General features: G+C 47.3%; 1 protein-coding gene across 1 annotated transcript in view; it reads left to right on the forward strand.

The window, feature by feature from the left end:
• The window catches only part of LOC124016934 (plexin-D1-like), a 136,611-nt gene that overhangs the window by 10,298 nt on the left and 100,043 nt on the right, over positions 1 to 26,270 (forward strand). The window contains exons 4-7 of the mRNA XM_046332270.1: positions 1,738 to 1,838; positions 18,622 to 18,751; positions 21,349 to 21,526; positions 21,636 to 21,744. Of these exons, the coding sequence (XP_046188226.1) occupies positions 1,738 to 1,838; positions 18,622 to 18,751; positions 21,349 to 21,526; positions 21,636 to 21,744 (518 nt within the window). The remainder of the gene's footprint in view (positions 1 to 1,737; positions 1,839 to 18,621; positions 18,752 to 21,348; positions 21,527 to 21,635; positions 21,745 to 26,270) is intronic.

The following is a 26,270-nucleotide window of genomic DNA, read 5'->3' on the forward strand; positions in this document are numbered from 1 at the left end:
AACTCTGGAAAAAAAACAAGGTCGAATCATGATCTAGGTCGGAGCTCTACAAAGAGGCCCAAGTTCCCAACTTGGATGATTGTTCAAAACAAGCTAGTTTTTTTCTGAGATCCCAGTTGTCTTGAACTCACTGAAGTCTGAGATTTCCCAGTTCAGAGTTTCCAGTTGTTTATAACGCAGCAGAAATCATGATGGATTGACAGCAGTGCCAATGTTGGATGATTATGCTTTTAAGTTTGGAAAAGAGACCCTTAAACCCAGACTTGGACCACACACCCACTCCACTGAATAGCAGGCTAGTGATTGCTTTGCATTGCTTGCAGTTAGCCACTGATTCCTTCCAAACCACTCAATGTTGAATTTGCGATTTCCAACTTGTTGTGTAATGTTTATGTCCAATGGCTGATGAGCACCGATATTTTTTATCTATAATTTCTCTTCCTTATTTATATTCATATGACAAGGTTTAAAAAGGATTTGCCAGTAGATTGTCGACTTGATTCACGATGATGACAGCTTGTCTAGCTTGCTAGCTATGATTTTGAAAGTATGATGTTGATATGATCAGTCCAATCAAATCTCAATAGATATAACGGGATTTGACGTAATTTTATCTGTGGCCAATGACCTTGAGCCTTCTTGGATGGGCACTTCTAATGTAACTATGGCAGCACCCAAGGGGCTTAAATATACGAGCTCTCCCTGTAGATTTTGCGGTGATGTAGTGTCCCCATGAGTGACGGAACACTGAGCCAATCACGGCGCAACTAAACAACATTACCAACTCCTACGCTCTGTATGGCTGCTTCACCACCACAGAAAGCACTGAGCTAGAATGAAACACCTGCATTTTGGAGCTGCCTTACTCAAGAAAGCAAAAAAGAGACCATTGTTTGCAAACTGAGATGTGACACATACTAATGCCAAAATAACATGCAAAACGGGCTCTGCCCTGAATGACGCATCGCCACTGGATGTGTATGACATTTGTTTCTTTTTGCATTTTCCTGGTTGTGCATAGTGTGTGGTCATATTTTAAAAAAATAAAATATATTATTTAACAGTTATTACAATTCTGTTATATCAGATCCTCAGATAAATCAGTTTGCATCTTTTTAGTGAGAGAACACTTTAGAGAGGAGATAGCAGGAGGTTTGACGAACCAAACAATTATAGATTAGCAACTATGCATAGCTTTGTCTGGCGTTTTATAAAGATGTGTTGCCACCTTGGCAAATGGTGTAGTATGTGAAATAACGGATATAGGTTATGAGTCAACCGTGCACACTGCATGTGGGAGAGTGGCTGCAGCAGAGGAGTGGCTGCAGCAGAGGAGTGGCTGCAGCAGAGGAGTGGCTGCAGCAGAGGAGTGGCTGCAGCAGAGGAGTGGCTGCAGCAGAGGAGTGGCTGCAGCAAAGGAGTGGCTGCAGCAGAGGAGTGGCTGCAGCAGAGGAGTGGCTGCAGCAAAGGAGTGGCTGCAGCAAAGGAGTAACTGCAACGCTGCTCGGTTTTTCACACTCAGCAGTTTCCCGAGCGTATCAAGAATGGTCCACCACCCAAAGGACATGCAGCCAACACTGACACAACTGTGGGAAGCATTGGAGTGCACATGGGCCAACAACTTGTAGAGTCCATGCCCCGTACAACTCAATATTAGGAAGGTGTTCTTAATGTTTGTTATGCTCAGTGTTTTATGTATGGTTTGTTGAGTGTATGTATGTATGGTTCTGTCCACAGCTCCTGAGGGTGAAGGTAGCAGCATGTGGCCAGTACAGATCCTGCAGTGACTGTTTGGGTGCCGGCGACGCCCACTGTGGCTGGTGCACGCTCGAGAGCAGGTATTTACATTTATTGTGAATCTGAATCTTGCCCTGGAGGCAGAACTGAGGGATTTCTGAGGGATTTCCGCTAGATGGGCCAGCTGCAAAGTCAAAATTCTTGAAAACTTTTTTGTCTTACTTTAAGGTTAGGGTTAGGCATTAGGGCAGTGGTTCTTAACCTTGTTGGAGGTACTGAACCCCACCAGTTTCATATGCGCATTCACCGAACCCTTCTTAATTGGAAAAATAAAATATTATTTTTTCAAATTCATAACATAGTTTACTGGTGCACAAAATGAACCGTGCATCAACATCACTGTGTTCAAAGAACAAAATCATCAAAACATGATTTTCACACAAAAACAAAAACATAATAATGAATATTTGCTGCAAATCAGTGTGACTTCTGCTGTTTCCTTTCAGAGACCAGTTCAGAAATGCGCAGCTTCACCTTGGCAAGTGCCACTCTCATGTCATTTTCACAACAAAGTCTGTTCCTTTTCTTCGTTTTTATGTCCAGCATCCTCAAAGGATTGCTCGCAAAGATATGTTGTAACAAACGGTATGAAAATCTCCAGAGATTTCTTAGCAATAACAAGGTACGCTACCATTTGTTGACACCAAAACGTTGAAAGAGTTGTTGTTCTGAAGAGTTGCTGTTGAACGTGGCTCTGCTGAATTTCAATGATTTCGTCGAGGTATTCATCATTGACATCTGTTGTCTCAACACTAAACGTGAACGGCTGTCTCACCCATGCTGGATATGACTCTCTTGTAGGGAAGTATCCGTCAAGATACTTTGCAAGCTCATCTAAGTGCGTGGCAATTGCTTGCTTCAGTTCCGAAGGTACAGAAATGTCTCCGATTCCAGATACATCTTCGATCTTACTTACACAGTCGTCCAGCAGGGGAAAGTTTGCGAAGTTATTGTTCTCTGTTCGTCGTTTCCATAACAGTAGCTTTTTTTTAAGCCTTCAGGTTTTCCTCCACTTCGATGATGTTGACTCCACCGCCCTGCATCTTTTGATTGAGATGACTGAGAGCTGCGAAGATTTCAGCCATGTATGCTAAAATGAGAATGAACTCAGAATTAACTTCAGCCTCTTTTCCCATCATGATATTCGCCATCTTCAACACAGCTGGTTTTATGAGTGTTTCACCAATGGTGTGTGGTTTGCCCTGCTTTGCGATCAGGTAAGCAACTTCGTACGATGCTGTGAGGATCGGTTTGTTGATGGGTACAAAGCCGAGAACAGGCAGAGTAGCCTTTTCATCGAATCTGGCTCTCTTCACCTTGAATTCAGTGAGCGTTGTGTTCTTGTATTTTCCATCTCCATGCAGCTTAAGGAAGTGTTCTCTTAGTTTTGCCGGTGCTAGTGTCATGCAGGTGAATGAGGACCCAAAAGCGACTTGGCGAAAACAGAGTCTTTAATCCAGTAAAGTAAATCTACAATCATAAGACATAATTCCACTCGTAATGACGAGAACAGACTGGAGACTCGATCAAGAACTGCAGGTTGCCTCGGGAAGGCACTTGAACGTAGCAGACTCAGACACCTGCTCACCACGCAGCATCTGAGGGAAACACGACACGACAGGGCGATACACAGACACAGCACGGTGAACAATAGACAAGGATCCGACAGGGCAGAAACGGAAAACAAGGGGAGAAATAGGGACTGTAATCAGGGAAAAAGATAGGGAACAGGTGTGGGAAGACTAAATGATTGATTAGGGGAATAGGAACAGCTGGGAGCAGGAACGGAACGATAGAGAGAAGAGAGAGAGGAAGAGAGAGAGAAAAAGGGGAACGAACCTAAAAAGACCAGCAGGGGGAAAACGAACAGAGGGAAAAGCAAAATGACAAGACAATCTAAGACAAAACATGACAGTACCCCCCCACTCACCGAGCGCCTCCTGGCGCACTCGAGGAGGAATCCTGGCGGCAACGGAGGAAATCATCAATAAGTGAACGGTCCAGCACGTCCCGAGACGGAACCCAACTCCTCTCCTCAGGACCGTAACCCTCCCAATCCACTAAGTATTGGTGACCCCGTCCCCGAGAACGCATGTCCATGATCCTACGTACCTTGTAAATAGGTGCGCTCTCGACAAGGACGGGAGGGGGGGAGGGAAGACGAACGGGGGTGCGAAGAAAGGGCTTGACACAGGAGACATGGAAGACAGGATGGACGCGACGAAGATGTCGCGGAAGAAGCAGTCGCACAGCGACAGGATTGACGACCTGGGAGACACGGAACGGACCAATGAACCGCGGAGTCAACTTACGAGAAGCTGTCGTAAGAGGAAGGTTGCGAGTGGAAAGCCACACTCTCTGGCCGCAACAATACCTTGGACTCTTAATCCTACGTTTATTGGCGGCTCTCACAGTCTGTGCCCTGTAACGGCAAAGTGCAGACCTCACCCTCCTCCAGGTGCGCTCACAACGTTGGACAAACGCTTGAGCGGAGGGAACGCTGGACTCGGCAAGCTGGGATGAGAACAGAGGAGGCTGGTAACCCAGACTACTCTGAAACGGAGATAACCCGGTAGCAGACGAAGGAAGCGAGTTGTGAGCGTATTCTGCCCAGGGGAGCTGTTCTGCCCAAGACGCAGGGTTTCTGAAAGAAAGGCTGCGTAGTATGCGACCAATCGTCTGATTGGCCCTCTCTGCTTGACCGTTAGACTGGGGATGAAACCCGGAAGAGAGACTGATGGACGCACCAATCAAACGACAGAACTCCCTCCAAAACTGTGACGTGAATTGCGGGCCTCTGTCTGAAACGGCGTCTAACGGGAGGCCATGAATTCTGAACACATTCTCGATGATGATTTGTGCCGTCTCCTTAGCGGAAGGAAGTTTAGCGAGGGGAATGAAATGTGCCGCCTTAGAGAACCTATCGACAACCGTAAGAATCACAGTCTTCCCCGCAGACAAAGGCAGACCGGTAATGAAGTCTAGGGCGATGTGAGACCATGGTCGAGAAGGAATGGGAGCGGTCTGAGACGACCGGCAGGAGGAGAGTTACCCGACTTAGTCTGCGCGCAGTCCGAACAAGCAGCCACGAAACGGCGCGTGTCACGCTCCTGAGTCGGCCACCAAAAGCGCTGGCGAATAGATGCAAGAGTGCCTCGAACACCGGGATGACCAGCTAACTTGGCAGAGTGAGCCCACTGAAGAACAGCCAGACGAGTGGAAACAGGAACGAAAAGGAGGTTACTAGGACAAGCGCGCGGCGACGCAGTGTGCGTGAGTGCTTGCTTAACCTGTCTTTCAATTCCCAGACTGTCAACCCGACAACACGCCCATAAGGAAGAATCCCCTCGGGATCAGTAGAAGCCACAGAAGAACTAAACAGACGGGATAAGGCATCAGGCTTGGTGTTCTTGCTACCCGGACGGTAAGAAATCACAAACTCGAAACGAGCGAAAAACAACGCCCAACGAGCTTGACGGGCATTAAGTCGTTTGGCAGAACGGATGTACTCAAGGTTCTTATGGTCTGTCCAAACGACAAAAGGAACGGTCGCCCCCTCCAACCACTGTCGCCATTCGCCTAGGGCTAAGCGGATGGCGAGCAGTTCGCGGTTACCCACATCATAGTTGCGTTCAGATGGCGACAGGCGATGAGAAAAATAAGCGCAAGGATGAACCTTATCGTCAGACTGGAAGCGCTGGGATAGAATGGCTCCCACGCCTACCTCTGAAGCGTCAACCTCGACAATGAATTGTCTAGTGACGTCAGGAGTAACGAGGATAGGAGCGGACGTAAAACGTTCTTTTAGAAGATCAAAAGCTCCCTGGGCGGAACCGGACCACTTAAAACGCGTCTTGACAGAAGTAAGAGCTGTGAGAGGGGCAGCAACTTACATTTACATTACATTTAAGTCATTTAGCAGACGCTCTTATCCAGAGCGACTTACAAATTGGTGCATTCACCTTATGACATCCAGTGGAACAACCACTTTACAATAGTGCATCTAAATATTTTAAGGGGGGGGTGAGAAGGATTACTTTATCCTATCCTAGGTATTCCTTAAAGAGGTGGGGTTTCAGGTGTCTCCGGAAGGTGGTGATTGACTCCGCTGTCCTGGCGTCGTGAGGGAGTTTGTTCCACCATTGGGGAAGCCAGAGCAGCGAACAGTTTTGACTGAGCTGAGCGGGAACTGTACTTCCTCAGTGGTAGGGAGGCGAGCAGGCCAGAGGTGGATGAACGCAGTGCCCTTATTTGGGTGTAGGGCCTGATCAGAGCCTGGAGGTACTGAGGTGCCGTTCCCCTCACAGCTCCGTAGGCAAGCACCATGGTCTTGTAGCGGATGCGAGCTTCAACTGGAAGCCAGTGGAGAGAGCGGAGGAGCGGGGTGACGTGAGAGAACTTGGGAAGGTTGAACACTAGACGGGCTGCGGCGTTCTGGATGAGTTGTAGGGGTTTAATGGCACAGGCAGGGAGCCCAGCCAACAGCGAGTTGCAGTAATCCAGACGGGAGATGACAAGTGCCTGGATTAGGACCTGCGCCGCTTCCTGTGTGAGGCAGGGTCGTACTCTGCGGATGTTGTAGAGCATGAACCTACAGGAACGGGCCACCGCCTTGATGTTAGTTGAGAACGACAGTTTGTTGTCCAGGATCACGCCAAGGTTCTTAGCGCTCTGGGAGGAGGACACAATGGAGTTGTCAACCGTGATGGCGAGATCATGGAACGGGCAGTCCTTCCCCGGGAGGAAGAGCAGCTCCGTCTTGCCGAAGTTCAGCTTGAGGTGGTGATCCGTCATCCACACTGATATGTCTGCCAGACATGCAGAGATGCGATTCGCCACCTGGTCATCAGAAGGGGGAAAGGAGAAGATTAATTGTGTGTCGTCTGCATAGCAATGATAGGAGAGACCATGTGAGGTTATGACAGAGCCAAGTGACTTGGTGTATAGCGAGAATAGGAGAGGGCCTAGAACAGAGCCCTGGGGGACACCAGTGGTGAGAGCGCGTGGTGAGGAGACAGATTCTCGCCACGCCACCTGGTAGGAGCGACCTGTCAGGTAGGACGCAATCCAGCGTGGGCCGCGCCGGAGATGCCCAACTCGGAGAGGGTGGAGAGGAGGATCTGATGGTTCACAGTATCGAAGGCATTGGAGTCATGAAGGGATTAAAATATTAAGAAAGAAATCACAAGATTGCCGATAGGTCTAGAAGGATGAGAGGTCTAGAAGGATGAGAGCAGAGGAGAGAGAGTTAGCTTTAGCGGTGCGGAGCGCCTCCGTGATACAGAGAAGAGCAGTCTCAGTTGAATGACTAGTCTTGAAACCTGACTGATTTGGATCAAGAAGGTCATTCTGAGAGAGATAGCGGGAGAGCTGACCAAGGACGGCACGTTCAAGAGTTTTGGAGAGAAAAGAAAGAAGGGATACTGGTCTGTAGTTGTTGACATCGGAGGGATCGAGTGTAGGTTTTTTCAGAAGGGGTGCAACTCTCGCTCTCTTGAAGACGGAAGGGACGTAGCCAGCGGTCAGGGATAAGTTGATGAGCGAGGTGAGGTAAGGGAGAAGGTCTCCGGAAATGGTCTGGAGAAGAGAGGAGGGGATAGGGTCGAGCGGGCAGGTTGTTGGGCGGCCGGCCGTCACAAGACGCGAGATTTCATCTGGAGAGAGAGGGGAGAAAGAGGTCAGAGCACAGGGTAGGGCAGTGTGAGCAGAACCAGCGGTGTTGTTTGACTTAGCAAACGAGGATCGGATGTCGTCGATCTTCTTTTCAAAATGGTTGACGAAGTCATCTGCAGAGAGGGAGGAGGGGGGAGGGGGAGGAGGATTCAGGAGGGAGGAGAATGTGGCAAAGAGCTTCCTAGGGTTAGAGGCAGATGCTTGGAATTTAGAGTGGTAGAAAGTGGCTTTAGCAGCAGAGACAGAGGAGGAAAATGTAGAGAGGAGGGAGTGAAAGGATGCCAGGTCCGCAGGGAGGCGAGTTTTCCTCCATTTCCGCTCGGCCTTCCGGAGCCCTGTTCTGTGAGCTCGCATTGAGTCGTCAAGCCACGGAGCAGGAGGGGAGGACCGAGCCGGCCTGGAAGATAGGGGACATAGAGAGTCAAAGGATGCAGAAAGGGAGGAGAGGAGGGTTGAGGAGGCAGAATCAGGAGATAGGTTGGAGAAGGTTTGAGCAGAGGGAAGAGATGATAGGATGGAAGAGGAGAGAGTAGCGGGGGAGAGAGAGCGAAGGTTGGGACGGCGCGATACCATCCGAGTAGGGGCAGTGTGGGAAGTGTTGGATGAGAGCGAGAGGGAAAAGGATACAAGGTAGTGGTCGGAGACTTGGAGGGGAGTTGCAATGAGGTTAGTGGAAGAACAGCATCTAGTAAAGATGAGGTCGAGCGTATTGCCTGCCTTGTGAGTAGGGGGGGAAGGTGAGAGGGTGAGGTCAAAAGAGGAGAGGAGTGGAAAGAAGGAGGCAGAGAGGAATGAGTCAAAGGTAGACGTGGGGAGGTTAAAGTCGCCCAGAACTGTGAGAGGTGAGCCGTCCTCAGGAAAGGAGCTTATCAAGGCATCAAGCTCATTGATGAACTCTCCGAGGGGACCTGGAGGGCGATAAATGATAAGGATGTTAAGCTTGAAAGGACTGGTAACTTGACCGAAATTACGAATGAAACGCCGATAGAAATTAGCGAAACCTAGAAAGCGCTGCAACTCGACACGTGACCTTGGAACGGGCCAATCACTGACAGCTTGGACCTTAGCGGAATCCATCTGAATGCCTTCAGCGGAAATAACGGAACCGAGAAAAATAACGGAGGAGACATGAAAAGAGCACTTCTCAGCCTTCACGTAGAGACAATTCTCTAAAAGGCGCTGTAGAACACGTCGAACGTGCTGAACATGAATCTCGAGTGACGGTGAAAAAATCAGGATATCGTCAAGATAGACAAAAACAAAGATGTTCAGCATGTCTCTCAGAACATCATTAACTAATGCCTGAAAAACAGCTGGCGCATTGGCGAGACCAAACGGCAGAACCCGGTACTCAAAATGCCCTAACGGAGTGTTAAACGCCGTTTTCCACTCGTCCCCGTCTCTGATGCGCACGAGATGGTAAGCGTTACGAAGGTCCAACTTAGTAAAGCACCTGGCTCCCTGCAGAATCTCGAAGGCTGATGACATAAGGGGAAGCGGATAACGATTCTTAACCGTTATGTCATTCAGCCCTCGATAATCCACGCAGGGGCGCAGAGTACCGTCCTTTTCTTAACAAAAAGAACCCCGCCCCGGCCGGAGAGGAAGAAGGCACTATGGTACCGGCGTCAAGAGACACAGATAAATAATCCTCGAGAGCCTTACGTTCGGGAGCCGACAGAGAGTATAGTCTACCCCGAGGAGGAGTGGTCCCCGGAAGGAGATCAATACTACAATCATACGACCGGTGAGGAGGAAGGGAGTTGGCTCGGGACCGACTGAAGACCGTGCGCAGATCATGATATTCCTCCGGCACTCCTGTCAAATCGCCAGGTTCCTCCTGAGAAGTGGGGACAGAAGAAATGGGAGGGATGGCAGACATTAAACACTTCACATGACAAGAAACGTTCCAGGATAGGATAGAATTACTAGACCAATTAATAGAAGGATTATGACATACTAGCCAGGGATGACCCAAAACAACAGGTGTAAAAGGTGAACGAAAAATCAAAAAAGAAATAGTCTCACTGTGGTTACCAGATACTGTGAGAGTTAAAGGTAGTGTCTCAAATCTGATACTGGGAAGATGACTACCATCTAAGGCAAACATGGGCGTAGGCTTGTCTAACTGTCTGAAAGGAATGTCATGTTTCCGAGCCCATGCTTCGTCCATGAAACAACCCTCAGCCCCAGAGTCAATCAAGGCACTGCATGTAGCACCCGAACCGGTCCAGCGTAGATGGACCGACATAGTAGTACAGGATCTAGATGAAGAGACCTGAGTAGTAGCGCTCACCAGTAGCCCTCCGCTTACTGATGAGCTCTGGCCTTTTACTGGACATGAATTGACAAAATGTCCATCAAATCCGCAATAGAGGCACAGGCGGTTGGTGATCCTCCGTTCCCTCTCCTTAGTCGAGATGCGAATACCTCCCAGCTGCATGGGCTCAGTCTCTGAGCCAGAGGAGGGAGATGGTTGCGATGCGGAGCAGGGAAACACCGTTGACGCGAGCTCTCTTCCACGAGCTTGGTGACGAAGATCTACCCGTCGTTCTATGCGGATGGCGAGAGCAATCAAAGAGTCCACACTGGAAGGAACCTCCCGAGAGAGAATCTCATCTTTGACCACTGCGTGGAGTCCCTCCAGAAAACGAGCGAGCAGCGCCGGCTCGTTCCAGTCACTAGAGGCAGCAAGAGTGCGAAACTCTATAGAGTAATCCGTTATGGATCGATCACCTTGGCATAGGGAAGCCAGGGCCCTAGAAGCCTCCCTACCAAAAACTGAACGGTCAAAAACCCGAATCATCTCCTCTTTAAAGTTCTGGTAATTGTTTGAACAATCAGCCCTTGCCTCCCAGATAGCTGTGCCCCACTCTCGAGCCCGGCCAGTAAGGAGTGAAATGACGTAAGCAACCCGAGCTCTCTCTCTAGAGTATGTGTTGGGTTGGAGAGAGAACACAATATCACACTGGGTGAGAAAGGAGAGGCACTCCGTGGGCTGCCCGGAGTAGCAAGGTGGGTTATTAACCCTAGATTCCGGAGGCTCGGCAGGCCAGGAAGTAACAGGTGGCACGAGACGAAGACTCTGGAACTGTCCAGAGAGGTCGGAAACCTGAGCGGCCAGGTTCTCCACGGCATGGCGAGCAGCAGACAATTCCTGCTCGTGTCTGCCGAGCATGGCTCCTTGGATCTCGACGGCAGTGTTACGAGCGTCTGTAGTCGCTGGGTCCATTCTTTGGTCGGATCCTTCTGTCATGCAGGTGAATGAGGACCCAAAAGCGACTTGGCGAAAACAGAGTCTTTAATCCAGTAAAGTAAATCTACAATCATAAGACATAATTCCACTCGTAATGACGAGAACAGACTGGAGACTCGATCAAGAACTGCAGGTTGCCTCGGGAAGGCACTTGAACGTAGCAGACTCAGACACCTGCTCACCACGCAGCATCTGAGGGAAACACGACACGACAGGGCGATACACAGACACAGCACGGTGAACAATAGACAAGGATCCGACAGGGCAGAAACGGAAAACAAGGGGAGAAATAGGGACTCTAATCAGGGAAAAAGATAGGGAACAGGTGTGGGAAGACTAAATGATTGATTAGGGGAATAGGAACAGCTGGGAGCAGGAACGGAACGATAGAGAGAAGAGAGAGAGGAAGAGAGAGAGAAAAAGGGGAACGAACCTAAAAAGACCAGCAGGGGGAAAACGAACAGAGGGAAAAGCAAAATGACAAGACAATCTAAGACAAAACATGACAGCTAGACTAGAATTGCTCAACTTAGCATTGCAAATCATGCAGTTAGGACGCTGACTCCCATCACGTTCTGTTATACATGTGAATCCATATTATACATATTCGTCTGACCACTTTATTTCTTTGCTCGACATAGTAAGTATGAAGGGATTAAAATATTAAGAAAGAAATCACAAGACGACTTCTGAGCGCACCAAATTCCCTGCAGCACAGATAGGCCAAGCGATGAAGCGTGATCACCTGCAGCCAATGATGGCGTGTCATCACAAATCATATGAGTCGGATGTGTGTCTTGACCTCCGCCGAACCCCTGAGACTGACTCACCGAACCCCTGGGGTTCGATCGAACCCAGGTTAAGAACCACTGCATTAGGGTTAGCAGTGTGGTTAAGGTTCATTTTAAGGTTAGGGTTTGGTTTAAAATTATGATATGATGACTTTGTGGTTGTGCTAGCTAGTGAGCGAGAGAATTGGGATGAGGGGGAGAGAGAGAAACTGGGGACGAGAGAGCGAAAGAGAGAGAGATAGAGATAGACGGGATGAGACAAAGAGTGAGAGAGACTGGGGATGAGTGAGTGAGAGAGACTGGGGATGAGTGAGAGAGAGAGACTGGGGATGAGAGAGAAAGAGAGGACTGTTTGAGGACTGAGGAGAGATTTGAGGACTGAGCAGAGAGATAGCAACACAGAGACAGACTAACACCATCTGTCCATCTCTCATCTCCCTCTCGCCTCTCTTTATTTATCTTATATTTATCCCTTTCTCCCTGTCTGTTATTACTTTTTTATTTGGTAACTGTTAGTTAATGTTTTCTTCTACATTCTTATTCTCATGTCTCTCTTTAATCTGGTCATCCTTCTCTCTTTGTGTTCTCTTCTCCTCTCTTTGCTCTCTCTATCTATCTATCTATCTATCTATCTATCTATCTATCTATCTATCCCTCCCTCCCTCCCTCCCTCCCTCCCTCCCTCCCTCTCTCTCTCTCTCTCTCTCTCTCTCTCTCTCTCTCTCTCTCTCTCTCTCTCTCTCTCTCTCTCTCTCTCTCTCTCTCTCTCTCTCTCTCTCTCTCTCTCTCTCTCTCTCTCTCTCTCTCTCTCTCTCTCTCTCTCTCCCTCTCTCTCTCCCCTCTCTCTCTCTCTCTCTCTCCCTCTCTCTCTCTCTCTCTCTCTCTCTCTCTCTCTCTCTCTCTCTCTCTCTCTCTCTCTCTCTCTCTCTCTCTCTCTCACTCTCTCTCACTCTCTCTCTCACTCTACCTCTACAAAGGCGTGTTGATTGTGATGATGGTGGTGGGAGGGAGAATGCACACTGGCTCCTTTGAGAAGAAAATGTCAAGTGTGTATTTATGCGCATATCAGTGTGACGTGTGTGTGTGAGTCCGGAGCACTGATGTCACTGGTGGTAGGGCTCGAGCAAAGGGGGCTGTTATCAGGGCATCAGGGGTTGGTGTCTGTGGGTGGATGGGTCCTCCTCTGTCACCTCTCTGACACTCACACTCAAACATAATGGGTGCTGAAGGATTATCTCATCATTGGAGAATCTGCCCGTCTCTGTGTGTGTGTGTGTGTGTGTGTGTGTGTGTGTGTGTGTGTGTGTGTGTGTGTGTGTGTGTGTGTGTGTGTGTGTGTGTGTGTGTGTGTGTGTGTGTGTGTGTGTGTGTGTGTGTGTGTGTGTGTGTGTGTGTGTGTGTGTGTGTGTGTGTGTGTGTGTCTCTGTGTGTGTGTGTGTCTCTGTGAGTGTTGTGTTTTGTGTCTCTGTGAGTGTTGTGTTTTGTGTCCTGTGTGTCTCTGTGAGTGTTGTGTTTTGTGTCCTGTGTGTCTCTGTGAGTGTTGTGTTTTGTGTCCTGTGTGTCTCTGTGAGTGTTGTGTTTTGTGTCTCTGTGTGTCTCTGTGAGTGTTGTGTGTCCTGTGTGTCTCTGTGAGTGTTGTGTTTTGTCTCCTCTGTGTCTCTGTGAGTGTGTTTAAATGTACAGTACCAGTCAAAAGTTTGGACACACCTACTCATTCAAGGGATTCCACTTGTGTTATTTCATAGTTTTGATGTCTTCACTATTATTCTACAATGTAGAAAATAGTAAAAATAAAGAAGAAAGCTTGAATGAGTAGGTGTGCCCAAACCTTTGACTGGTACTGTATGTGTGCATGTGTGTCTTAGTGTCTGCATCTGTGTATTTGACAGTATATTTCTTGTATTTTTAGGGTGTGTTGTCTGCGAGTGTGTTCAAAGCTATCTGTCTGTGTATGGGTCTCTCTGTATCTGTCTGAGTGTGGGTCTCTCTGTATATCTGTCTGTGTGTGGGGCTCTCTGTATGTCTGTCTGTGTGTGTGTCTCTTTGTTTACAGTATCTGTCTGTCTGTGGTCTCTGTATACAGTGGGGCAAAAAAGTATTTAGTCAGCCACCAATTGTGCAAGTTCTCCCACTTAAAAAGATGAGAGAGGCCTGTAATTTTCATCATAGGTACATTTCAACTATGACAGTCAAAATGAGAAAAAAAATCCAGAAAATCACATTGTAGGGCTTTTAATAAATGTATTTGCAAATTATGGTGGAAAATAAGTATTTGGTCAATGACAAAAGTTTATCTAAATACTTTGTTATATACCCTTTGTTGGCAATGACAGTCTGTGTCTCTGTCTGTGGGTGGGTCTCTCTGTATATCTGTCTGTGTGTGGATCTCTCTGTATATCTGTCTCAGTATGGGTCTCTCTGTATATCTGTCTGTGTGTGGGTGTGAGAGAGATCTATGTTTTAAGATGTTTAATATTCGTCTCATCAACACGCATCTTCCTTATCACCTCCCAGACATATCTAGTGAGGAATGAGCTTCTCCTCTCAACTCATATTTTAGCAGCTTTTGTTAACTCTGTTTTTCTTAAGGAGCTGTGTGTTACCTTTTAAAACCTGCATGCTTTTGACAGGTGATGAGTAATACTGCTGCTAGTGTGTGTGTGTGTGTGTGTGTGTGTGTGTGTGTGTGTGTGTGTGTGTGTGTGTGTGTGTGTGTGTGTGTGTGTGTGTGTGTGTGTGTGTGTGTGTGTGTGTGTGTGTGTGTGTGTGTGTGTGTGTGTGTGTGTGTGTGTGTGTGTTTGAGAGAGGGAGGGAGGGAATTGTTTATGTATGAGAGTGTGTATATGTGTATATTTATGTATATGAGTGTGTTAGAGTTGACAGATAAGTTGTGAATGGATTTTAGAATCAATTTCAAACATAATACATACCACACTTTTCATGAGCAGTCCCAGGCATGAAGGTTTCCTCTTAAGGAAGGGAAGTAAGAAAAGTCCATTCTGATGCCTCATTGGATTAGACAGAGGGAAACAACTCACTGGTCACTTAGTTACTGTCTGACTTTCCTGGTCAGCATCATAGCTTGTCAGTGTACATACTGTACATGTGTGTAAAATAGGTGTGCGCGAGCAAGCCAGCGGATGTGTGTATACATTTAAATGTACTTCTTTGTGTTTGTGGGTATGTAAGGGGTTTTATGTGGGATTGCAGATACATTCTATTCTATTCCTAGAAGAGCTGCTGACCTCATGGCTCATCCTGGTCCCTCAGCGACAGTAGGGGACTGAAATCTGGACATTCACTCACGCATGCAGTGAAACACACACACACACAAACAAGCACATTTACATGCATCCACACGTCTGCACACTCACTCGTTTGTGCATACCTATTTTAGAACATACTTGTTAAAGTGTCAAAGGAAAGTATGGGTGCTAAAGTCATTACATGGTGATTATCACTTCAAACTGCTGTTTTATTGTCTGTGGTTGCTCTAGTCCACTTTATCTATACTTTAAGGTTGTTGTGTTCTTTCTCTGCTCTATTATGCACTGCAGGAGTACTAGCTGTCCTCGTTATTAGTCAAACAGTAGTCATAATATGAGCCTACCTTGCCTGATCGCTCCCACTTTCTCACAGTCTGTCTCTCATTGTAACGGCGTTCTTCTATCTCCTCCTCTGATGAAGAGGTAGAACAAGGATCGGACCAAAATGCAGCGTGATGATGATTCATGATATATTTAATGAAGGAAAAAATGCTACAAACAGAAACTAAAAAGAAATGAAATGAAATAACGAAAACCGAAACAGCCCTATCTGGTGCAAACACAAAGACAGGAACAATCACCCACGAAAAACCTCACAGAATATGGCTGCCTAAATATGGCTCCCAATCAGAGACAACGATAATCACCTGACTCTGATTGAGAACATCCTCAGGCAGCCATAGACTAATTAGACACCCCACAAAACCCCAAGACAAAAAACACACCACAATAACCCATGTCACACCCTGGCCTGACCAAATAAATAAAGAAAACACAAAATACTAAGACCAAGGCGTGACATACCCCCCCCCAAGGTGCGGACTCCCGGACGCACCTCAAAACCATATGGAGGGTCTGGGTGGGCGTCTGTCCATGGTGGCGGCTTGGGACGTGGACCCCACTCCATAAATGTCATAGTTCCTCCCCCTCGCGTCCTGGGATAATCCACCCTCGCCGCCGACCATGGCCTAATAGTCCTCACCCAGAACCCCACTGGACTGAGGGGCAGCTCGGGACTGAGGCAGCTCGGGACTGAGGGGTAGCTCGGAACTGAGTGGCAGCTCAGCACTGAGGGGAAGCCCAGCACTGAGGGGAAGCCCAGCACTGAGGGAAAGCCCGGCACTGAGGGGAAGCCCAGCACTGAGGGAAAGCCCAGCACTGAGGGAAAGCCCAGCACTGAGAGGAAGCACAGCACTGAGAGGAAGCTCAGCACTGAGAGGAAGCTCAGGCAGGTAGTTGGCTCTTGCAGATCCTGGCTGGCTGGCGGATCTGGAAGAGTCTGGTTGACTGGAAGAGTCTGGTTGACTGGCAGATCTGGAAGAGTCTGGTTGACTGGCAGATCTGGAAGAATCTGGCTGACTGGCAGATCTGGAAGAGTCTGGCTGACTGGCAGATCTGGAAGAGTCTGGCTGACTGGCGGATCTAGCTGCTCTGGCTGCTCCCTGCAGACTGGCAGCTCTGGCTGCTCCATGCAGACTGGCAGCTCTGGCTGCTCCATGCAGACTGGCAGCTCTGGCTGCTCTATGCAGACTGGCAGCTCCATGCAGACTGGCAGCTCTGGCTGCTCTATGCAGACTGGCAGCTCTATGCAGACTGGCAGCTCTGGCTGCTCCATGCAACCTGGCAGCTCTGGCTGCTCCATGCAGACTGGCAGCTCTGGCTGCTCTATGCAGACTGGCAGCTCCATGCAGACTGGCAGCTCTGGCTGCTCTATGCAGACTGGCAGCTCTATGCAGACTGGCAGCTCTGGCTGCTCCATGCAACCTGGCAGCTCTGGCTGCTCCATGCAGACTGGCAGCTCTGGCTGCTCTATGCAGACTGACAGCTCTGGCTGCTCCATGCAGACTGACAGCTCTGGCTGCTCTATGCAGACTGTCAGCTCTGGCTGCTCCCTGCAGACTGACAGCTCTGGCTGCTCCATGCAGGCTGACAGCTCAGGCTGCTCCATGCAGGCTGGCAGCTCAGGCTGCTCCATGCAGGCTGGCAGCTCTGGCTGCGCTGAACAGGCAGGAGACTTCAGCAGCGCTGTAGAGGAGGAAGGCTCTGGCAGCGTTGAACATGTGGGAGACTCCGGCAGCGCAGGAGAGGAGGAAAGCTCTGGCTGCGCTGAACAGGCGAGGCGCACTGAAGGCCTGGTGCATGGTGCTGGAACTGGTGCTACTGGACCGAGGACACGCACAGGAAGCCTGGTGCCAGGAGCTGCCACCGGAGGACTGGTGTGTAAAGGTGTCACAGGATGGAATGGACCGTGAAGGTGCACTGGAGAGCCTGAGAGCAGGGCTGGCACAGGACGTGCAAGGCTAGGCAGGTCCACAGGAAGCCTAGTGCGTGAGGCTGGCACAATTTTCACCAGCCGACTAACACGCCACCACAGGACGAGTATGGAGCGCTGACCCAGGTGCCATTAAATCCCCGACACGCTCCGTCGGGCGAATATCGTATCTAAAGCACCAAACTAGCAACTCCCTCATTACTCCTCACGATAAACAGGGAGAGTTGGCTCAGGTCTGACTCCTGACTCTGCCACACTCTCCCTGAGTCCCCCGCCCAATACATTTTTGGGGCTGACTCTTGGGCTCTCTTCTGCGCCTTCTGCGCCATTCTCCTATAACCCTCTTCGCACTGCTCCAGCGAATCCCAGGCGGGCTCCGGTACACTCCCTGGGTCGACCGCCCACCTGTCTATTTCCTCCCAAGTAGTGTAGTCCCTATATTGTAGCTCCTGCTGCCGCTATTGCTTCTCCTCATACCAGCGCCTCTCAGCTCTCTCTCAGCTCTCCGCCTCCAGTTCTTCTTTGGGGCTGCGATATTATCCAGGCTGATCCCAGGGTCCTTCTCCGAACAATTCATCCTCCCATGTCCGTTCCTCCTTTCGTTGCTTCTGCTGTCTCTGTTGCCTGTTACCACGCCGCTCGGTCCGGGTGTGGTGGGTGATTCTGTAACGGTGTTCTTCTATCTCCTCCTCTGATGAAGAGGTAGAACAAGGATCGGACCAAAATGCAGCTTGATGATTCATGATATATTTTAATGAAGGAAAAAATGATACAAACAGAAACTAAAAAGAAATTAAATGAAATAACGAAAACCGAAACAGCCCTATCTGGTGCAAACACAAAGACAGGAACAATCACCCACGAAAAACCTCACCGAATATGGCTGCCTAAATATGGCTCCCAATCAGAGACAATGATAATCACCTGACTCTGATTGAGAACCGCCTCAGGCAGCCATAGACTAATTAGACACCCCACAAAACCCCAAGACAAAAAACACACCACAATAACCCATGTCACACCCTGGCCTGACCAAATAAAGAAAGAAAACACAAAATACTAAGACCAAGGCGTGACACTCATACGCACAGATAGACACAGAAGTACACACACACATATGAATAAATAAAGACTTGGCCTGGTAGCTTCTTAATTAGATCAACTGGCCCCTGATCTGGGTGCTGGGGGGGCAGGTTGTCATGGGAACATGAGTATGTGTGTTGTGTATGCTGAACTGACTGATAGTCCAGAACTGTCATGTGACACAATGAGATGATGAGAATCTGATACTCTGTGTGCAACAGACCAGAACACCGACTGGAGAGCAGATGAAGTGGGAAAACTGAGTAAACAATGTTTGCAATGTGGAGCTTTATTGTTATTAGGTCCACAGAGGAGCTCATTTGAGAAGTACTGCTAGACTGTAGTCTGGCTATGAATGGCTTTCACTATGCGATATCTCACTGTCTTTCTTCCCATAGGGAGATTATAAACATAAATGATCAGGGAAGTTGGCTTCAATTCATACTTCTTTACCAATGTGCTCACTATATGCCCTGTGTGCAGGTGTTCCATCCAGAGGGAGTGTTCCGGGGGGCTGATGGTGCGCTCCTGGATCGGAATGGGTGAGGGTCCCCAGCAGTGCCCCTCCATGACCCTCACTCCCCAAGAGATCAGCCTCTCCGCTGACATCAAGGTACCAGACATTACATAATAACTGGTTTTCCTATGTCCTACATCAGTACGTTTATCAGTTCAAACAGAAACTTTAGCAAATATTGTGAAGTTTCAAGTCAAATCAAAGTTTATTTGTTACGTGCGCCAAATACAACAGGACCTTACAGTGAAATGCTTACTTAAAGGCTCTAACCAATACTGCGAAAAAAGGTGTGTGTGTGTGTGTGTGTGTGTGTGTGTGTGTGTGTGTGTGTGTGTGTGTGTGTGTGTGTGTGTGTGTGTGTGTGTGTGTGTGTGTGTGTGTGTGTGTGTGTGTGTGTGTGTGTGTGTGTGTGTGTGTGTGTGTGTGTGTGTGTAAGTAAAGAAATAAAACAACAGTAAAAAGACATTTGAAAATTACAGTAGCAAGGCTATATACAGACACCGGTTTGTCAGGCTTATTGAGGTAGTATGTAGGTATGGTTAAAACGTCTTACGGCTGTGTGGCAGTATTGAGTAGCTTGGATGAGTAAGGTGCCCAGAGTAAACTGCCTACAACTCAGGTCCAGAAGCTAAGATATGCATATTATTAGTAGATTTGGATAGAAAACACTCTGAAGTTTCTAAAACTGTTTGAATGATGTCTGTGAGTATAACAGAACTCATATGGCAGGCAAAAACCCGAGAAAGAATCCAACCAGGAAGTGGGAAATCCTAGGTTTGTAGTTTTCAACTCTTTGCCTATCCAAAATACTGTGTAAATTTGGTCCGATTGCACTTTCTAAGGCTTCCACTAGATGTCAACAGTCTTTAGAACGTTGTTTGATGCTTCTACTGTGATAGAGGGGGGAATGAGAGCTGATTGAGTAACAGGTCTGGCAGAGTGCCATGAGCTCATTCAGGCTCGCTCCCGTGAGAGGTAGCTGCGTTCCATTGCATTTCTAAAGATAAAGGAATTCTCCGGTTGAAACATTATCGAAGATTTATGTTAAAAACATTCTAAAGATTGATTCTATACATCGTTTGACATGTTTCTACGAACTGTAATGGAATTTTTTTACTTTTCATCTGACCTGCGCGTTGTGAATTTGTGAACTCAAGGCGCGAACAAAAAGGACGTATTTGGACATAAATTATGGACTTTATGGATTCCTGGGAGTGTATTCTGATGAAGATCATCAAAGGTAAGTGAATATTTATAACACTATTTCTGACTTTTACTGACTCCACAAAATGGCGGATATCTGTATGGCTTGTTTTTGTGTCTGAGTGCCATACTCAGATTATTGCATGGTGTGATTTTTCGGTAAAGCTTTTTTGAAATCTGACTGCGGTTGCATTAAGGAGAAGTTTATCTAAAGTTCCCCGCATAACACTTGTATTTTCATCAACATTTATGATGAGTATTTCTGTAAATTGATGTGGATCTCTGCAAAATCACAGGATGTTTTGGAAGCAAAACATTACTGAACATAACGCGCCAATGTAAACTGAGATTTTTGGATATAAATATGAACTTTATCGAACAAAACATACATGTATTGTGTAACTTGAAGTCCTATGAGTGTCATCTGATGAAGATCATCAAAGGTTAGTGATTAATTTGACCTCTATTTCTGCTTTTTGTGACTCCTCTCTTTGGCTGGAAAAATGGCTGTGTGTTTCTGTGACTAGATACTGACCTAACATAATCATTTGGTGTGCTTTCGTCGTAAAGCCTTTTTGAAATCGGACACTGTGGTGGAATTAACAACAAGTTTATCTTTAAAATGGTGTAAAATACTTGTATGTTTGAGGAATTTTAATTATGAGATTTCTGTTGTTTTGAATTTGGCGCCCTGCACTTTCACTGGCTGTTGTCATATCGATCCCGTTAGATGGATCTAACGGATCTCTCTAGAAGTTTAAAAGTAACTATGCATATATGATGAACAGAGAGTAGCAGTAGTGTAAAATCATTATTATTATTATAGTATTGAGTTGTGAAGTTATCATCCTTCTCAGTTGTAGGTACACTAGGTACATTATCAGGCTCACTCACAGCACTGTGTTGGGTATGTAAGTCAGGTAGGCTGTGATAGGTCCAGCAGCTGTCCAATTCACAGTCATCACTCTGGGCCACAAGAGCTGGGCCCCCTGCCGTCTCCCCTAACAGGAAACAGCAGGCAGGAAAGAGGAAGTAAAGGCCACAGCCAGGAAGAGATCAATTCCAAAGACAATAGAGTGCAGTTCAGTGTAGCATGTTACCATAACGTCAGTGGCCTCTCCAACTACTGTATCTATAGCTATGTCATCTTCCTCTTCCTCTCCATCTCTATCCCCTTCTCCCCCTCTTCCCCCTCTTTCCCCTTCCCCCTTCTCCCCCTCTTCCCCCTATTCTACCTCTCCTCCCCTCTTCCACCTCTTGTCCCCCTCTTCCCCCTCTGTTTTTCTCGCACATATTGAAATAGATCAGTGAGATTTACGGGCAATGCAGTCCTGCTATATGACACTGTGTTGTTTCTCAGTGTTATGTCTCTCATGTCTCTTCTCACGTAACAGTATATTTGGATGCAAGTTTATTGTGCCATCTGTCATCTCTCTCTCATCCCCTCTCTCCTTCCCTTCATCCCCCTCACCCTTCCTCCTCTCCAACAGGATGTGGGCATTCTGATAAACGGTAGTGTCCCTGACCTGGTTGGTTCCCGGGTAGAATGTGACTACGGATTGGGCGTTGCCACCATTGCAACTGTGCACCTGGACTATGGCCCCGCCCAGATTCAGACCTGCCCCCTCCTGCCCCGGGAGAGGTATCCCCACATCCCCCCTGGCAGAGGTAAGGGTTACATGTACTGGTAGAACACTAGTTGGATTTCATCCAGTGACATCACCCCTGATCATGAGATATGCCGAATATGTCTCCATGTTATATGTTGTTGTGACAGATCACCTGATGGTTCCTGTGGCGATTAAGGTGAATGGCACTTCTGTGGTTTCCGGGACCTTCCTCATCTATGATTGCGAGAGGACAGGAGCGATACACCCCAAGATTGCGTGAGTGTTTCAAATCTATTAGTCATCCTGGGTTTCTTTTAGATTTGTTCCACCATGTCACTGTGTTATCCACTAACACTTACCAAACCTTCCTAAGTTCAACCCAGTTACAATGAACACACACACACAAGGTCCAAAGCCCCGTCACTTGCATGAAGAAAAGAAGGAAATACAGGGTGCCTTGTGAGAATTCATTGGCGAGTGGGTAACCCGCCTCTACCATCCATTCTATTAGCCAACGTGCAATAACTGTGGAATAAACTGGATGAGCTCCGTTCAAGACTATCATACCAACGGGACAATAAAAACGGCAATATCTTTATGCTTCACCGAGTTGTGGATGAATGGCGACACAGATAATATACAGTTGGCTAGGTTTTCCGTGCATCGGCAGGACAGAACATCTACGTCCGGTAAGACGAGGAGTGGGGGTGTGTGTCTGTTTGTCAATAACAGCTGGTGCGCAATGTCTAATATTAAGATAGTCTCAAGCTATTGCCCACCTGAGGTACTGTAGAGGTACCTCATGATATGCTGTAAACCACACTATCTACCAAGAGAGTTTTCATCTATATTTTTCATAGCCATAATTTTTACCACCACAAACCGACGCTGGCACTAAGACTGCCCTCAGTGAGCTGTATTCCGCCATAAGCAAACAAGAAAATGCTCATCCAGAAGCGGTGCTCCTAGTAGCCAGGGATTTTAATGCAGGCAAACTTACATCTGTTTTACCTCATTTCTACCAGCATATCACATATACAACAAGAGGGAAAAAAACTATAGACCATCTTTACTCCACACACAGAGACACATACAAAGCTATCCCTTGCCCTCCATTTGGAAACTCTGACCATAATTATATCCTCCTGATTCCTGCTTACAAGCAAAAACTAAAGCAAGAAATACCAGTGACTCACTCAATATGGAAGTGGTCAGATGGCACGGATGCTATGCTACAGGACTGTTTTGCTAGCACAGACTGGAATATGTTCCGGGATTCATCAAATAATGAGTATACCACCTCAGTCACCTGCTTCATCAATAAGTGCATGAATGATGTCGTCCCACAGGGACTTTACCTACATATCCCAACCATAAGCCGTGGATTACAGGTTAGAGCTGCCGTTTTCAAGGAGCGGGACACTAATCCGACACTTAGAATAAATCCCGCTATGCCCTCAGACGAACCATCAAACAGGCAAAGTGTCAATACAAAAAGTATTGGATGTGGCAGGACTTGTAAACTATTGCGTACTACAAAGGGAAACCCAGCAGCGAGCTGTCCAGTGACGTGAGCCTACCAGATGGGCTAAATACCTTCTATGCTCACTTCGAGGCAAGAAGCATGCATGAAAGCACCAGCTGTTCTGGACAACTGTGTGATCATGCTCGCTGTAGCCAAGACCTTTGAGCAAGACCTTTAAACAGGTCAAAAAGTCTCACTTTTCCCCTACCTACATATAAAAGGTTTAGACTTACTGTGCTATGCTTACTTACAACAATAATTTGTAAGTAAGCATAGCATGTATTCGGCGCATGTGACAAATACAATTTTATTTGATTTGAAATAGATCATAAGTGTGAGATTTGGATCATAAGTGTGAGATTTGAGGCACTCAAACAGCCCCGTCCTTGAGCAGAGTTCTCTGCCAAGTCTCTAGCATCACTCAAATGTCGGCCAAATGTCATCTATAGTCTCAATGGAATTCTCTTTTTATATATATATATATATATATTTTTTTTTTTTATTTTACCCCTTTTTCTCCCCAATTTCGTGGTATCCAATCGTTGTAGTAGCTACTATCTTGTCTCATCGCTACAACTCCCGTACGGGCTCGGGAGAGACGAAGTTTGAAAGTCATGCTTCCTCCGATACACAACCCAACCAGACCACAACCCACAACCCAACCAGCCGTACTGCTTCTTAACACAGCTCGCATCCAACCCGGAAGCCAGCCGCACCAATGTGTCGGAGGGTACACCGTGCACCCTTGGTGCACCCTTGGTTAGCGCTCACTGCGCCCGGCCCGCCACAGGAGTCGCTGGTGCGCGATGAGACAAGGACATCCCTACCGACCAAGCCCTCCCTAACCCGGACGACGCTAGGCCAATTGTGTGTCGCCCCAAGGACCTCCCGGTCACGGCCGGTTACGACAGAGCCTGGGCGCGAACCCAGGGACTCTGATGGCACAGCTGGCGCTGCAGTACAGCGCCCTTAACCACTGTGCCACCCGGGAGGCCTCAATGGCATTCTCATCGCACATAGAGCAACAATCAGAATGTGCGGCAGAGCTATAGAAACCAGTATCGGTGTCACCGTTGGGAGCTGTGCTGTTTATATTTGTGTTGTACTATATGTTGTTGGTTGGCTGTACAGTATCTCTCATGTTGTATGTTGCCTAGCAATATTTGTTTATTGGGATTAAATATAGTTTATTGAATTGAATAGTTTACCCTCTGTACTCAGTGAGGGTGATGTTGGTTAAATGTTATCCTATGTCTATTAGCATAGTTTAAATCCAGCCTGGTCGAGGCTTTATGTGGAATGTGAAATTAATATACTGTGGAAGCAAAAGTAAGGAAATTGTAAGTAGGAGCTTTGGTTGGTTCTGTTGATGTTTTTTCATGTGGAGGCTGTGGCCTGTATGGTCTGTATGTCCGTAGCCAGCGTGACTGCTGACCACAGAGGCAAAATGAGGAGGAAACTGAGCTACACTTCCTAACCTCCTGCCAAATGTATGACCATATTAAAGGCACATATTTCCCTCAGATTACACAGACCCTCAAAGAATTCACAAAAGAAATCAAATTTTGAACAACTCCCATATCGATTGGGTGAAATACCACAGTCTGCCATCACAGCAGCAAGACCTGCTGCCACAAGAAAAGGGCAACCAGTGAAGAACAAACACCACTGTAAATACATCCCAAATTTACATGTATTTATTTTCTACTTTAACAATTTTCACATCGTTATAACACTGTACATGGAGTGCATTCCTAAAGCATTCAGACCCTTTGACTTTTTCCACATTTTGTTACATTACAACCTTATTTTAAAATTGATTAAATAAAAATAAAACTCCTCATCAATATACACACAATACCCCATAATGACAAAGCGAAAAGAGGTTTATTGAAATTTTTGCAAATGTATTTAAAAAATAAAATAGAAATAACGTATAAGTATTCAGACCCTTTGCTATAAGACTTGAATTTGAGCTCAGGTGCATCCTGTTTCCATTGATCCTCCTAGAGATGTTTCTACAACTTGGTTTCAGTCCACTTGTGGTAAATTAAATTGATTGGACATGATTTGGAAAGGCACACACCTGTCTATATAAGGTCCCACAGTTGACAGTGTATGTCAGAGCATAAACCAATCCATGAGGTGGAAGGAATCGTCCGTAGAGCTCTGAGACAGGATTGTGTCCTGGCACAGATCCGTGGAAGGATACCAAAACATTTCTGCAGCATTGAACGTCCCCAAGAACACAGTGGCCTACCTCATTATTAAATGGAAGAAGTTTGGAACCACCAAGACACTTCCTAGAGCTGGCCTCCTGGCCAAACTGAGCAATCGGGGGAAAAGGGCGGCAAGGTACCCTAGTGGACTAGTAACCGGAAGGTTGCAAGTTCAAACCCCCGAGCTGACAAGGTACAAATCTGTCGTTCTGCCCCTGAACAGGCAGTTAACCCACTGTTCCTAGGCTGTCATTGAAAATAAGAATTTGTTCTTAACTGACTTGCCTAGTTAAATAAAGGTAAAATTAAAATAAATCAAATAAAGGGCCTAGGTCAGGGAGGTGACCAAGAATCCGATAGTCACTCTGACAGAGCTCCAGAGTGTAAGATGTAAGCCACTCCTCAGTAAAAGGAACATGACAGCCTGCTTGGAGTTTGCCAAGAGGCACCTAAGGACTCTCAGACTATGAGAAACAAGATTCTCTGTTTTGATGAAACCAAGATTGAAGTCTTTGGCCTGAATGCCAAGCATCACGTCTGGAGGAAACCTGGCACCATCTCTACGGTGAAGCACAGTGGTGGCAGCGTCATGCTGTGGGGATGTTTTTCAGCGGCAGGGGCTGGGAGACTAGTCAGGATCAAGGGAAAAATGAACAGAGCAAAGTACAGAGAGATCCTTAATGAAAACCTGCTCCAGAGCGCTCAGGACCTCAGACTGAGGCGAAGGTTTTACCTTCCAACAGGACAATGACCCTAAGCACACAGCCAAGACAACGCAGGCTTCGGATCAAGTCTCTGAATGTCCTTGAGTGGCCCAGCCAGAGCCCGGACTTAAACCCGATTGAACATCTCTGGAGACACCTGAAAATAGCTGTGCAGCGACGCTCCCCATCCAACCTGACAGAGATTGAAGGGATCTGCAGAGAAGAATGGAAGAAACTCCCCAAATACAGGTGTGCCAAGCTTGTAGCATCACACCCGAGAAGACTCAAGGCTGTAATCCCTGCCAAATGTGCTTCAATAAAGTACTGAGTAAGTGATTTGAATACGTATGTAAA

The sequence above is a fragment of the Oncorhynchus gorbuscha genome, unplaced genomic scaffold (genome assembly GCF_021184085.1).
Source record: "Oncorhynchus gorbuscha isolate QuinsamMale2020 ecotype Even-year unplaced genomic scaffold, OgorEven_v1.0 Un_scaffold_1227, whole genome shotgun sequence".
NCBI classification, from domain to species: domain Eukaryota; kingdom Metazoa; phylum Chordata; class Actinopteri; order Salmoniformes; family Salmonidae; genus Oncorhynchus; species Oncorhynchus gorbuscha.